This window comes from Coloeus monedula (genome assembly GCF_965178545.1).
Source record: "Coloeus monedula genome assembly, chromosome: 1".
NCBI lineage: Eukaryota > Metazoa > Chordata > Aves > Passeriformes > Corvidae > Coloeus > Coloeus monedula.
In genome coordinates this window covers 68,087,820-68,103,481 of record NC_138781.1, presented here as the reverse complement: position 1 = coordinate 68,103,481, position 15,662 = coordinate 68,087,820, and the positions used below count along the sequence as shown (strand labels likewise).

Genomic DNA, 15,662 nt, shown 5'->3' with positions numbered 1-15,662 from the left:
TTTCATGACAGTAAGTTAAACTGCAAAATTGAGTTAGCTCTGTCGCTCCTGAAAAACCTCTTCTGTGTGTTGTGTAAGTTATTCTAATGCATGCTGGTGTACACCACATTAGGCAGGTTCTCTGAAATTTCTAGCATTCAAATTTCTTGAGGACCAGTCATAGGCAATGTGGTTTGAACTGCTCTGCAAACAGTCTGAGCAGAGGTAGGGTGTAGCTCATATCCATCTGACCCTTCTGAAACACTTCTCCAATATAAATTTTTAAAATAATTTTCTCACTAAAGTTACTCACCAGCAGAAGCTGCGTGCTCTGACTGTGGAGGAACACTTGTTAGGTAGAAAGGAAAGAAAAAAGGGCTTTTTTTGGCAGATCACATAGAAAGCATTTAGATGTTTCCTCATTTTAACTTATTTGTTGTCAGGGACTGTCCAGGGAAGAGGATCTAATTTTGAAACCTGAACTCTCAAACTGCAAGCAAACGCTGTTACACTGAACTTGCCTACAAGTCTTCTGTGCACAGGATGTGGAGGAAGCAGAGTCTTAAAATCCCACTCCTGTGCACCTGAGCTGTGGTACAGCTCTACCAGAGGATTGCTTTCATGCTGTGGACAAGGATTTGTTTTGCTTTTGCATCTTCATTTTTAGTCAAAACTGGGCATGATTATTCTTGCTTGCTTCCTAGTTGTTTGTTTGGTTTTAAATTTCCAATTTGTGTAGTTCTGTTGCACTGCATTTGTTGGGATTTTCTTCTTGGTGTCTTGCAAAAGAAGAGAAACAGCCTGAAAGTGACTCCCTAACCAGTGCAGAGCTGATGTTCATGTACTGACTTCTCAAGCCCCTTGCTGAGCCAGAGCTTGACTTCTGTTGTTGCTGTTGTTTTCCCAACTCTCAGGACCCGACTCCAACACCTACGTGAATGAGATAAGTCTTCAGGTGCCGAGCCAGTCCGAGTTACGGCAGAAACTCTGTTCCCTCTCCTCGACCTGCACCGACTCCGCCAGCCAGGATGCGAGCGAAGGAGAGTCTCCCGTTGTTCAGTCTGACGAAGAGGAAGTTCAAGTGGACACTGCCCTTGCTGCTGTAACTGAGAGAAAGGGTGCTTCAGATGGCAGTGATGAAAGTGACTCTCAAACTATTTGAATCTTAAAACCATATCCTTTAAGAATGACTTCTGAATGAATGAACAAGTGAATGAAGAGCTTGCCTGTGTAACAATTTGCTAACCAAGCATAACAGCCAGATCTTTATACTTAGTAATACTGCCTTTTTACAAAATTGCCAGTCATGTGGAGGTTGGTTTTTAAAGAAAAAATTATGCCTAAAGCACACACACTTTAACAGTCTTGGGGCTCAGGGGAGCAGGAAAACTGTTGTATATACTATGTATAAGAGAATTTAAGGGGAGAGGTAGAAGTTACTTTGACCACTAACCTTTAAATGGCTGATTGGAAGTACTTAAGAGTTGATGTGTAATACTGAACCCAAATTGTTCCTTGCATGTTTTCAGCTGCTGCAACTGAAGATTTAAGATCCAAACCAAAATGAAAAGTTATTTTCTACTCTTTACTACCTACTGCCTCCTGCCTTTGTCTACTAATGCAGCAGTCTAATGTCTACTAATGCAGCAGTGTCTACTGTTCTCACACTTCTTATTCAGGACCAACTTAGTTATAGGTGTTAAGGAAAAAATAAGAACCTGAGAAGGAGGAGAGATGCATATGGAAATGTTACACTCCTTGTGGAGCAGGTATCTTAGCTTTGTGTAAACTTACTCCTCTTTCAAGATAAAATAAAGTATTTCTATCCCAACCATGTCTTTTACTTGATTACCCAGGTATTTTATCCATGACAAGTGAACAGAGGAGCCTAACTCAGAAACAAAAATGGTTGTTAGGAGCACCAGTGTAACATGCTTTTTCCATGGTAACATCTGTTTGACTACACTAGGGAGATAAACCTGACTTAATTATTAATTAAGTGCATGTATTTTAGAAACCTCAGGACCAATAGGCATCATCTCATTGCCGTTTTTTCTGCAGTCATTTTTCTCTCTGAACTCGAGGTCTGACCATGTCTAACACCTGTTGCTTGTCAAGTCTCATGCTCTATTTGCAGGGATCTGCTCTCCTTTGAGAAGGCTCCTGGTTCCTGCTCTTCCTGCACAGAGGGAAGGAATGTAATCAGAAACAGTGTAAGTAAAAGGATGAGCTGTGATGTAGATTCCTTCCAAAGACCTGCCCTGACAAAGCCAATGGTTGGGAATGAGGCATCTCCTGCTGCCTGCCACCTGGGAAGTGGTCAGCTTCCTTAAGGACTCTCCTGTTAGCTGACAAAGTGTTTCCTGACCCTGTCTGGGAAATGAAGGCTGGAAGCTCCCTACCTACAATTAGAGATTTCCTATTTAACAAGGCAGCTGTTGAAAGAAATTTATCTTGAAGGAACTTCCTTTACTCTCTTGCTTTCCAGAAGACAGACAAAATGTCCAAAAAAGTTTTGTTTTTTTTATTAAACCTCGTAGTACAAACCTGGAAAGTAAACAAAAAACTGGCAATAAACAACATGAAGTCTTTCCTTAAAAGGAAAGAGAGCAGAGCAGCGCTAATAAATTAAAATGTCAAACTGTAAGCCATAGTCAGAAGTTTACTGTCAAGAGGGAAAAGTACACAGCAAGGCCATAAAAACCAGACAACCACATTTGAAAACACTTGACTCTGTTTATGTTATTGTTAAATATTCCAAAACAGTTCAGTCTTCTGCAACAACAACCAACAAATTGTATTATAGGACTTTCCTGACAGTCACCACTGGCAAGCTCAGTGCAATATGGGTAGCTACGGTATTGTTGAATTCAATTACGAAACAAAACAGTTTGTGAAAACATTTTCCCTTTTTTATTCCACACATACTGTACACACAACCAGAAAAGGGCAACAGCTACTCCATTATTATTTTTTGTTGTTGTTCAGTGATGTAAGCAGCACTTATAAATGTTACAAGAAAAACCCTGTAAGCATCCAATCCAACCGATGAAGAAAGTGAAACGTAAGGCTTTTCTTCATCTTGTCTCTTTGCCATCCCTCCCCCCACCCCAAGAAAAGGCTCAAGTATTTAAAAAAATTTACAGGCATATGTACAAAAGGTGTTGATTTTTTTTTTGTTACAACATGAAGAGAAAAAATAGACAAGATGAAAGCAAATGCATTTTCACATTCAAAAGAAATATGCAGACTTGCTAGTGGCTCTAAATGTGATCATATAATGAAACAAATTCAAAATGAAAATTAATGCTTGACTGTGTAAAGGTGTGAAAAACAGCAGTGGAATGGAAATGGAATGTTAGAAAGATTGCACGTCTATGACAAAAGAAGCACTTATGGCTTCAATCACTTTTTTCTTTTTTTTCTTTTTTCTTTTTTTTTTTTTTAAAGGATGCTATTGAAGGGTTTTTGATAAAGTAGCCAACAGCACCAAAAAATAACAGAATGGATTTCCTAATGAAATCAGGCACAGTTTTCCCTCACATGACTCCTCAAGGCAGGCAGTCTTTTTTTCCTCCTTTTTTTTTTTTTTTTTTTTTTTTTTTTAATTTTTATTTTTCCCCCTCAAAACAGATGCATAGTGATGTGCTGGTAAAAGAGAACATACTCCAAATCTCCTCCTTTTGCCTACAGTTAGGAAACAAAGTCCATCTTCAGCTGCCATAACCTCCCAAAGAAAGTGTGTATTCTCCAATTTAAAAAATTACAAAACTCATCTTGCTGTGACAGAATAAAAGACAGCCAAAGTAAAGCAATTTCTTTCAAGTTTTTGTCTCCCATCCCTTTTCTCTCTAGAAAAATCTGCTCACATGACTGGAGAACAAATTATAAAACACATCAAACTTTAACCTATTCAAAAAATGGGTTAAAAGCCTTTTTTCACAGTTACCAAAAAGGCTTTTTATTTTTTCAGCCATAGGGACAATACAAATTAATATTTTATCAGCCCCTTGCCGGTTTTAAAACAGTGAACATACGGCAGTTTAAAAAAATCAGACTGCTGTATCTATCTATTCTAAGTACAAAAAAAAAAAAAAATTCAACAGTTTAATGCTAAAACAAAATTAGTTCTCTAAAACCAGAAGAAAATCTTCTTTAGAGCTAGTGCAAAGACAGCTTGTATTCTACAGCAAGTACTCCAAACTATGGTATAATAATTACAAAAAATATATATAAATTGACAAAATGAGAGTGTTGGCATCTTCAGGATTAACTTGAAGCACTTTTGGATGAACTGGAGGATGAAAGCCTAGATGATGGCACGTCCACTGTTGCTCTCTTACGAGGTCCTCTTTTTGGTGTAGGCTTGCTGATACAGTTCTCAATGCTGCCATTTTTACCAGATACTTTTCCACAGATTTGATTGACCAGACTGATTATTTGTTCCTGTTCAGGAAGCGGGAAAAACAAAACACAAATTAGCATCTGCTCTTCCTCCAGAGTCACTTAAACAGGACAGCCATGGAGTGCTCAGAAATGCTGGAAAGCCCATCTTAAAAAGCTGCTTGTACCAGTGCTGCTCTCCAAGAGCTGACATGGTCATTTCTCCCACTGCTTTGCTATTTACCTTTGGGGCCAAGTCCCCTCACAGGTAAAGACATGGGAGCCTCAGCCCAGAACCCAGGCACAGTCCTAAATCACCAGCTTGACTTCTGGGATTATTCATCATCACACTTGCTTGGAGCCATTACTGCACCTCTCATCTAGACATGCTCTGCAAGTCTGCCTTAAAGGATGCTCGTGCTGGACTGGAGTAAGTCAGCTGAGCTTCCAGTTACCAACAGAGGGAAGGTATTCCAAAGTACAGAAGTTACCATAACATAACCAGTGAAAGCAAAGCCTCCTGTTCCATCCCAAAGCATTAAGTGGCTTCTTATGTTCTGTGGTACATACTCATGCAGTTTATGCTTCAGGTTTCATCTCTGTCGTCATGTTTCCCTCTGTTTTGTTTTTTTCATTTAAATCGTAATAAAGCACCTTCTTCACACATCAAAAACAAAAACAAAACAAACCCCCAAACCCAAGACCATTTTCCTGAGGACTCAGCAGGGCAATGGCAGAGTTAAGTCTACTCCCAAGCGTTGGTTACCCAGCCCCCAGCCCTGGGGCGGTGTCACGCTCACCTCATCGTAGCGGTACATCATCTTCAGCCCCCGACACGACTTCTGCTTCTCCACGTGCCGCAGGGCACACTCCAAGCAGAAGACAACATTTTCATTCTCCTGTACAACCTACATAAAAGAGCAGAGGTGGGGGGTAAGAAGTGCAGTTAAGGTTCAAATTGTAGCCATGTTCCCCACACACTATTCAACATGCCTGGATTACTACACCTGGATTTTACTGCAAGCTAGTGGAAGGAAGTGTAAAGCAATACATTTTGTGAAATGATTCAGGATGTGTAGTAAGTAGAAAGAACATCTCTTTCAGAGTGCTAATGTTGGTAAATACATATAATTTTTAAAAACCAAACAAACAAAAAAACCCCCCCACCAATAGTAATGAGGGCTAAATCCAAACTGTATATGCATTTATTGGCATTTCCTATGCAGTCCTAAAGATCTCCTGAAAGGAGGATTTTCCCATTACTTAAAATGCTGTCTTGAACAAGGATGAAATCAGCTTAGCCACAGGATTCCTCAGCTACTGTCTTGTTCAGCAGAAGTCACATTTGCTTAGCTGGCTGCCTGCCAGGCCTGCACACTCAGCTTGGAATTTAACATCCAAGTTGGGTTTTTTTTGTCCCTAACTACTGTTAAAGGCACGGGAAAATCCTTCCCATGATTAAACTTACTCCAGAGCAAATGGACCAGAATTAAGAGATTCTGGTTAGTGTTTTGGGGTTTTTTTCCAAGAAACTTATTTTAAAGTTACTTCCAACTAATCTAATGCTGCTTAAACAGTGGTCTAAAGACATGTAAACTCAGCATACTTTATCCTAGGGAGGGAAATGGCTACATCTGATTATATACTGTTACATTTCATTTCCATTAAACCTAACATCTATAACCAAAAAAAATCCCCAAAAGATGACAGAGAAAAAGAACTCCCAAACGGAAAGGACTAAATATGGACTTACGTGCACTTTATTATGTTTATTTAAATACCTATTCTTGGAATTAAATGGTATTTAAGGTAGTTTGGGAGGGGCTTTTGGTATTTTTAATGATATTGCTGTGTTTGTAGGTGCTCTGCATACAGCTCAAAGCCTGGAAGTGTCACCACAGTGGTCAGCACACCTTCAAAACCCACTAGGCAATTCCCTCTAAAAAAGAGAAAGCTTAGGGGCTATTTTTGGACAGGCTGGCAAACAGCTTGATGGATAGGATAAACTTCCCCTGCAATTTGGCTTGCAGGGACATTGTCTCAGCACAGGCTGTGGCTGCATGCCTGTGGTTCATGGCATGTGTGTGAACTGTACCTCATCCCGAGACCTGCTGTGCCATGACTTACTGCTGCTGGCAACCTGCAGGTGTCCTTGTTAGCCCTTCTCATGCAATGCAAACATCTCACGGGTGTCCGAGGGCAGCTGAGTGCCTGGATAATTTATCCCCTCTTCTGGCAGAGTGGGAAGCCAGCTGACACTGCTGCCTTCTGCCACCACTGGCCAAGGCAGTAAGTGTTCTGACAAACTCCATCAACACCTCTGTGTCTTGCACGGAGTGCAGGACATGGCTCTGTGGCCATGTGCTGTCTCAAATGCCTATAGATTACTGGAATGCTAGAACAGGGGGAAGAGTACTGCAGGAGTGGCAGAGGACTGTACCCACCATGGAAAGATAGCACAGGTGCTGACAAATCTGACACCTCCTCTCTGACGTTTCTAACTGCAACCACTTTCGAGGCTTTTTCTTGCCATCCACGCCGGTGCTGCTGCTGTCGTGGCTGCCGTAGCGCGCCGAGGAGTGGAGACCGGCCTCGTACAGCTGCTGCCGCTGCCTCAGCTCTGTGTCCCTGTGAACGGAGGGACAGTCAGACACTGGCACTGCCTCCAGCCACCACAGAGCCACACACAATCACCCTTTACCACACTCATCACTGAAACCTGAGCTCCACACAGCAAAGCCCTGAGTGTTGTCAGAGGTTGGTGCCATTTCCTAAGCATGGCAGACACAGCCAGCACCCGGGAAATGCTGCCTAATTGCAAAAGCTATCTCCGGATTTTAACAGTGACCACTGTATCAAGCCAATGGTTCTCAAACTGCTCCACAGAGAACTGGGGATTGCCGAAGACTTCCTGGAGGTCGATGGTTGTTCGGGCCATGTGGAGAGTCGGGAGCTGTGGCTAACATGACTGTCATTCCTGAAGTTGCCAAAAGCCACCTTGAGGAAGAGGAGCCGTTGCTGTCAGGAGTAACAGCCCCTTCATCAGGAGGCAGAGATGAACCAAGGACCTGCTGCCATAAGGTGCTTCAGGCAGGAAAGGGGGAGCAGGGCAAGTAATTGTGCCAAAAGACGAAGATCTTGCTGTACACCCAGGGAAAAAGAAGGAGATGTCAATTAAGAACAACCACCAAGCCCTCCGGCTGCCCTTCCTTCACCCGTGGCGTGTCTAAGGTGGACAATACCTCCTGTGCTGAACTCTACAGCTTTAGGAGAGCAGGTTGGGTTGGAGCTGAGTGGAAGACAGCAAGTGTGGAGTGAGCCGAGCAGATGGAAGGGGAGGATAAAAAAGTGCACCACCAGACACAGCTGAAGATGAGTGGAGAGCCAAGCTAAGCAAATGGCACGGGCAAACTGAGCAACCAAGGCAGATCAGGAGAAGAGGCAGCAAGAGACACAACAAACAAGCAAAACAAAGGAAAAAAATATGTACAGTGTTCCACTTCAGATGGCTTTTTTTTTTTTTGCCTTTTTTTTTTTAGATTTTGTTGTTTGGGCTTTTGTTTACTATAAGCAGCCACAGGAAGGATCGATATCCTCCAGTGAATTCCAACCTGTGCATAAGAACAAGTTTGAGAACCACTCTGATAGAGGTCGATGTGATGGTCTAAGAACAAGCACCAACATTTCTCTTTCGCCTTTTGTACTTGCAGACTTCCTCTTCAAGGGGAAAAAAAAGGCACTTGAAAGTGGTTATTCCCACAGGGGAACCACCTGCAGGTAAAGCAGTCAGCACACCTCTTTGCATTTCTTTCTGAACACTAAACAACACATGGGCTGTTTTCCCCTTCAATATGTCACTGGAAATTTTCCAAATGAACATGCTAGTTAGTTAAATACAGTTTGTAGACTCCATTCATCAAAACTTTCTTGACATCTCGAGTATCAGTTGTCACAAACTTGAAAGATAGGTAGCAACTACATGGTAGGGAACAAAAGAGAAGATCATTACAAAGGAAGCCAGGCAACATTATACTTTCTTTTCTCACCTATCTAAAGAGAAACCCTGAACATGTGTCCTTAATACTGGAGTGAAAAAGGAGTGAAGTTTTTACTCTTTAACACTGGCAGTCTAACACCAGATGTGCTACCATGCATGCACAACTGCTCACTTACTCACTGGTTTAAACCAAGACAACTTTCTGTATACAAAGGACCTTCTGCACCTGTCATGTAACAGTCTTGATGCTGAACACAAGGGTTCCTGGTGCAAAACCCACTGGATTCACAGTGACTACTGATGGTTTAAAAATTCGAGGTGTTTGACCACTTGGCACCACGTAGTTCACATAATGCATCAGGAAATCTTGACTCTCAGCACCAAGAATTAACAAAATAAAAACCCAGTGCAAACAGTAGTTTTAATTCTTTGATGGTGTCTAAAGTAGGGAATTCTTAGAGTAAGACATCCCAACCATGGGCACTTTCACATCAGCTACAGCCAAGGAAGCTGCTTCTCCCATGTGTGCCTGTCTTCAGGTACATTTGCTGGGCTTTTGCTTGGATAAGTAGGGGCAAGGTGTGTCTGAACGGGTTACTTACGGCATCCACCTCTGGAGTCTGTCAATGAAAACAAAAGAGGTACAGCAGGCCCCCAATTCGTTACCTGAGCTCTCCCAGGAGCGATGATATTGTACTCAGAGTCGGTCCATTTTCTTTTTTTGCTTCTGCTGTTGCAATCTGATAAAGCAACTTTTCCATTGAAAATGGTTTGGCTATACGGCGCCGCTTCATTTCCTGGGACAGAAGGAAATTGCCACATTAGTTCCCGAGCAAATTTGAAAATAAAATGTTATCAAGAATTAATTCAAAGTTAATTAACTAATATTATTAATACTAATAAATTAAGACAAAAAATAGCCTTTTAAAACAATCACAAGTAAAATCTTTCCCTAGTCCTAGTTAAAGTGTTTGTGTTCCAGGCACCTCAAAATTCTCTCCCTAAAAATTAATTTTTCCTGTGGAGGCCAAGAGGAGCAACACCATCACTCAAGCTCAGTAATACTGGATGGCTCAAAGTGCAAACTGTAAGATCTATACATATGACCTCCTTGAAACCCAGGACTGGTGTTATTTTGCATCTGTAAAACAAAAAAGACAACCAGTGTAACAGGCAGATGCCAAGGAAAACAGAAAACAGGGAAAAGAGAGGGGTTCAGGTCTGCTTGTTACTGGTTCCTCTCTGTGAAAGCTTTAAAGTTATATTTTTCACTCAATACCAACGGAGTGATTTTGGTAGCTTTTGGTAATTCTTAGGTAGGCAAAGTCCTTGATTTAATGTGCAGGTGGGAAAAGTGTAGCATTTTCCCTGTACCTGCAGAGATCAGTTTTGGCTTATGGAGAGTCAGAGAGTTAAATGACGCTAACACCAGACTGTAATGTGAGGGTGACATTTCTGGTTAGTGGTTAAACCTGCCAAATACCTACACACAACCCTGAAGATTTAATTTTTTACCTTAATTTTTTTTCACCCTGTTCTGTAACCCTAATTACATGCTCTGGGTTATTTCTTTTTTCAGAACCAATATATCATTAAATTAATAATTTTTAACAGCACCAATTGCATGCATTCAAGTGGTAACTATCACATTAAATGCAATAGCAGCCTTTGCTGACCAAAAAGGGTTCAAAAGAGGTTCAGAGGTAAGAAAAGTGTTCTTCAGAAGCTATTTGCTCTGCTAGACCCTGCATGGGGTTGGAACAGCTACACTGCTAGGAATGGTATAGGAAGATTTTTCCATGTTAGGTTTGCTTAGTCTGAGGTTGTGTACACAAGAACAGACTCCAATCCAGGGAAAAATCCTGCACAGGCAACACACACAGCAAGGATAAAAGGTCATAGTGGGTGGCTGGAGAAGAAAGCAAGGTCGGCTCCAGCTGGGTGACAGCTCAGGGACATTGAGCCTGAGCTGGGTTTAGCACAACTTGCTGTATCTCTGCATTTATCTGAATTTCTGAATCCATGTACATTTTTCTCTTTCATACAGGACTGAAATACACAGGTAAGTATTTTACAACATACTTGCACTGCTGCCTAATTGTTTCTTTTAGTGACACATTTTTCAGTATCATGAAAGTCAACAAACATTCATATTATAATTATCATCAGCCTGGCACTTGTGATCTCTCCTGCTCTCATACATCTCTTGGTCTTTCATTTTCCAGGCTGAGCAGTACTCTTACATTTAATGCAGAGGCTAATTAATAACTTTAACCATTGATCTCAGCTGTGCTTTTTCTAGTTCCTCTATATTCCTTCTGCAATTAGAATTGCACAAACCACCAAGACTACACAGTGCCAGGGCAGTGTTTCTGCTTTGTTGTCTGTTCCCTCCGTGTAATTCTTAACATTCAATGTATTTTTGTTATGCCACTCCAGAGCTTGACTGGAGCTTGACTGACAGCTCCATAGGAGCTCAAAGACCTCTTTTCTCAGTAGCAAGAGCCCGTCATTCAGAGCCCATCTCTGTATCTGTCACATTAGGATTACATTTTTAAATTTAAATTTATCAACACCAAACTTCATCTACCATTTTCTCACTTGGATCACTCAGTATCATGAAATCTTTCTGTAACACTTCATAGCTTTAATTTTTGCTGCCATTACCATTAATATCCTCAGCATAAAGAATTTGTTTTGCTATTAGCTTCCCTTCCTAGGTTATTTATGGATACATTAAACTGTGCCAGTACAAATTCCTAGGAATGCAGAAAGAGACCTCCTCCCTTCGGGATAAAAACTGACCCATCCTCTGCTTCTCTTTAAATCAGTTATTTTTTTGGTGTGTGAACTTCATCTCCCAATTTATTTAAGAGCCTTTTCTCCCAGAAATGCTCACAGACTCTGTCAGCTGCAAGTCTTCTTACCTACTTCCAAAAGTTTCAAGGGCTGGAGGCCATGACCTTGGTGCAAAAGCCACCATTGGTGGTTGCCCTGCTCTTATTCTTTTGTACATTTCCTTTTTCCTTTTGGTCTTTAGGAAGTTGTTCTCTGAAACCTCTTTTTGCTCTGCAATTCTGTGTATTTAATGCATCTTGCTGCAGATGTTCTATTACTTGCATTTTCATCTTCTGAGTACAAAAGGGATTTTTTGGTCTTATTTTCAGACTCCTTTCTCCTGGTGTTTAGCTGTGCTATGTTTGCCATTTGAAATTGTTCGTTTTGGGGGTTTTCTGCTAAGCAGTGTGCATGTATTGTGAGCCTCTAACATGGTATCTTTAAGCAATTTTTATGCTGCATGCAAACACTTGACCCTTCCTCCTGCACTCTCAATTTAACCAGCTTCCTTGTGTTTATGTGAGGCTATCTTTTAAAACACACCACAGTAGTGGCTATTGCATTTTACTGCTCTTCCAAGGTTCTTAATCTCCACTCTCCACCACAGCACAGCTCTTTGCTAGTGAGGACATCAGGTCCGTTTCTGTAGGACATCTTTCCCTTTTGTTTCATCTGAAGGAGCCCCATGTGCTCAGGGCGGGACAGCTCTGTGTCAGGAGCCAAGGAGTGGGAATCCTGTGGCATTTTAAAGGCATGTTCCGCACCCAAACTAAAACTGGAGGCAGGGGAAATACCTGTCCAGGCCCTGCCAGCATCTTCCCTGGACGGTCAGGAGTAGTGTGCTAATGCCACAATTTTCCTATTGATGAGATCAGTGCACAGGGATTCTGTCACTGGTGACAGAGTTAAACCTGGCTTATGGACAGTAACCTCTCCTGTGTGTGCAGCAGTGCTGCTCCAACTGGAAGACTAACTCCATCTTTCCTGTGTACTTCTTCCTCTTGTATTACAGTACCAGCTGAGTCTCTTCCCACCAAATTTCCAGTAGGCCCTACAGCACCAAAGCCCTCCTTTAAAACCAGACATCCCCTCTCATTTCCAAACCTCTAACCCAGAGTGCCTTCATTTAGTCCAACATTCTGTACTTCAGTTTCCTAAATGAGTTTCACTGACTTTGCCCAATGCCTTATTTGAAGCTATGGAGTTGTCCCGTTGCCACTCCAAACACACGATCTTCCACAACTTTAAATCTTCATCTCATCCTTACCTTAAAATTTCAAGAGCTCTTAGGGTGCTTTTTAAAAACCAGCAAGCTTGTTCCACATATGGTCTAGGTTAAACCTGACTGTCCCTTTACACAGGTGTTTATATAAACTCGTTTATTCCAACAATTTTTCCAAAGGGCTTGTAAGACTGAAATCAATGCAATTTCAAATGCAGAATTTCATTTTTCCATGTATTAAAGGAGATTGAGCAGTCATTCAATACAGAAATGAAACAACATCATTTTAGTAATATAAAGAGAGTCACTATAAAAAAAAATCAGGTCACAGTATCACAGGATGAAAACAAAGTTAATTTATCAAATGCTAAAAACTGTCAGTATTGCTGTGGAGAACGAACAGACAGAAGATACAGTTGTTTATCAGAGAGTTTCTTTAACAGTCCAAAAGGGGAATCTTGCCCATTACACAGAACATCTCACCGCCTCTGGAAAGCAAAATCCTGGCTAGCCTTGTGGCAAAGTGCCTTGTCAAAGTGGAGGAATGAAAGAATAATTTCCAAAATTAAAGGGAATTAAGAACATAAGACAGTTTAAGGACAGAAAGGGAAGGGAAGGGAAAAAAAAGAAGAGGAAAGAACAACGCAGTCGATGTTTTAAAAGTTATTTTGATATCAACTTGTTATCTGTGGTTTTGTAAAGTTTGTGAGAGCTGTGACTTCAATTTCCAAGGTAGGTTACCATAGACTGTAATCTGCTGGATTTTCAGTCATCTTATATTTACCCAGTGCAAAGCTCTTAAAAATTAATCAAAAGAAACTGTTCTTCAAAATTTGAGGCACCAAGAGCTGTTTAATTGCTGCATAGTGATTTCTGTCTCTTACAGGAGTAGCATTTTCACGAAATCAAACAAGTGTTCAGCAGAGCGATAAATACAGCATATGGAGTTAATATAATCATGTACGTTCACACAGGAAAGGTTAGCTCAGGATTCTTATGCCTTACTTATAGATATACACAATCCCCACCTTCCCCCAAAATAAATATGTAATAAAATAACCTTTTATTTCAAACTAAGTTAATATACAGTTAGTATAACCAGGCTGGAAGAATTCCATTTACCCTAAAGAAGCAATCCCTAACTGTGGACATATTACAGTTAATTACTTAGTAACTTGGTCTGAAGCTGTAAAGGATCATTTACTAGTGGCTTAGCTATAAAACACTACCAAAATAGTATCTGTAACCCAGAGTGTATTTCAGAAGGTTGGGAACACAATTAGTGACATATATTCTTTGTCCAAGAACACAGAAATGTAGCCAGAATCATGATGACTGGACCATTCACCTACTTCTGCAGGCAACCTGCCTCGGTCAGTTGTGTGAAAAGGGAATGGGAAGGTTATTTATTTACATCTGGTATTGGATGGGCTGGTCAGTGAACCTAAGGATTTTCAAGTTGATTAAAATTGAAATTGCCCTGATCAACAGCTTTTCCTGAAGGAAGGGGCAGAGAAAATCAAACAATACAGCTGTGAGTGTTAACTGACTCTGCCTATCATAGGAGCTAACAAGCACAGTTATTGAGATATTTGCACCTGAGATTCTAATGGTTCTAGAAAACATCACTTAAAAAAAATTAGTAAGCATAATACAATGTATAATCATTAGCTCTGACGGGATTTTTGAAAAGCTTCCTTGCAAACTGGTCTGCAGGCATAACAATCTTCTGAATTTTTTTATATATACACAAGTCTTTAACTGTCAGTGAACAACTCAGTCACTTTTCTGAAAACACTGGATCATCTTATGCCTTGCAGAACGTTTTCCTTTCTTTTGTTTATTTAGTAGTCCAGAAAAACAGATGTAGTTGCACTAGTCTCACAATGCTACCAATCCTGGAATGTCTGCTTTGCTGTCCTTTTAGATGGCAGGGCCGTGAATCCATTCTAACTCCTTTTCTCAACTTACCTTGGCTGTTTTAAAGCCCATACTTGTCCACTGGGTGGTAGCAAAGTGCACCGATTCGGAAACACTATAGCCACAACACACTTTGGACACAAAGGATCCCGGAAAACAGACAACAAACTGCCCGCTCTGCTGTACAGTACGGTGCACCCTGATCCCCTCCTTACACAAGATCTCTGGGGAGATCTAGAAAGACAGAGGGAAAAAAAAAAAAAAAAAGAGAGAGAGAGAGAGAAACAATCAATTGGAACTTTGTTTTACAATTCTCTGATCCTCTTCCTGGCTGGGTGCTGCCACATGCTACTGCTCATGGAGCAAAGTGTGCTCTGCCAACAGCTCTGCTCCGGTTGCTTTCCCTCTCCCATTCCTCAGCATTTGGAGTGACAATTGCAGAAGTGGCTCTCCTCAAACCAACATCTGCCCGTTGACAGAACACTGTCTAATACTACAGAATGCAATGCAAGTCATTCAGCTTTCCATCCAATCTTTTCTGACTTGGCACTGAATCCATTGTGCTACTGCACTTCTGTGAGATGTTAACATGGGTAGCCAAGGGAGGGATTTTTGTAATGGGCTCCCAAATTATACTGAAATGCACTAAATAGAAATTGTTATCCACAAGATAAACAAAGGACCCAAAAATACTTAAGTATTAGGCTTCTCCTATCCATGCTGGCTGGCACCATAAAACGTCAGTCATGGCAGATGAATTGATAAAATCCCACTCCCTTTTTGAGGCTAAATACATTACAGACAGTATTAAAAATGGACATTTATTGCACTGTCATGTTTATTTTTATATTAACACAAAATAACAGCCTTGTTAGAGAAATACTATGTGGGTAAACACTGCAAACAGACAGTAGCCCACTCTGCATCACTGCAGTGTAAGACAAAACTAAAATAAATCCCCAACCAACCAGCCTCCTGATTAGCCTTGGGTTCTCACATGGGAATGCCTCTCCCAGTGTTAACCTACCATGACATTACTTTCAAGCATTTCCAGCCCTGGAGTGCCATTGGCTTGCAGCAGGGTATGTACCACATCATCAAGTTTGTTCTCCTCCGCAGCAGGAATGCAATACCTGTTGTTTTGTCAGAGGAAAAGAGAAAGATTTACTGTGGAGTAAATAATGGTCCACAGCTACACAGTACCAGGCAATTCAGATCAGCACATTGATTAGAAGAAAAAAGTCACACACAGGCTTTCACACACAGTTCTTTTGGTAAAACACTGAGGATTGAATGGAAGTTGTTTATTCAGACTCAGTCTGA

At 41.0% G+C, this 15,662-nt stretch overlaps 2 protein-coding genes across 2 annotated transcripts in view; one reads left to right on the top strand and one right to left on the bottom strand.

Moving 5' to 3' along the window:
• Window positions 1-1,160, top strand: part of DTNBP1 (dystrobrevin binding protein 1) — a 63,420-nt gene extending 62,260 nt beyond the window's left edge. Inside the window, exon 10 of the mRNA XM_082284990.1 lies at window positions 894-1,160. Coding sequence (XP_082141116.1) covers window positions 894-1,141 — 248 coding nt within the window. The 3' untranslated portion in view covers window positions 1,142-1,160. The remainder of the gene's footprint in view (window positions 1-893) is intronic.
• A 1,026-nt stretch (window positions 1,161-2,186) lies between these two features.
• Window positions 2,187-15,662, bottom strand: part of JARID2 (jumonji and AT-rich interaction domain containing 2) — a 213,779-nt gene continuing 200,303 nt past the window's right edge. Inside the window, exons 13-18 of the mRNA XM_082284973.1 lie at window positions 15,367-15,472; window positions 14,391-14,573; window positions 9,026-9,156; window positions 6,807-6,990; window positions 5,163-5,270; window positions 2,187-4,425 (exon numbers count right to left, since the gene is read on the bottom strand). Coding sequence (XP_082141099.1) covers window positions 4,249-4,425; window positions 5,163-5,270; window positions 6,807-6,990; window positions 9,026-9,156; window positions 14,391-14,573; window positions 15,367-15,472 — 889 coding nt within the window. The 3' untranslated portion in view covers window positions 2,187-4,248. The remainder of the gene's footprint in view (window positions 4,426-5,162; window positions 5,271-6,806; window positions 6,991-9,025; window positions 9,157-14,390; window positions 14,574-15,366; window positions 15,473-15,662) is intronic.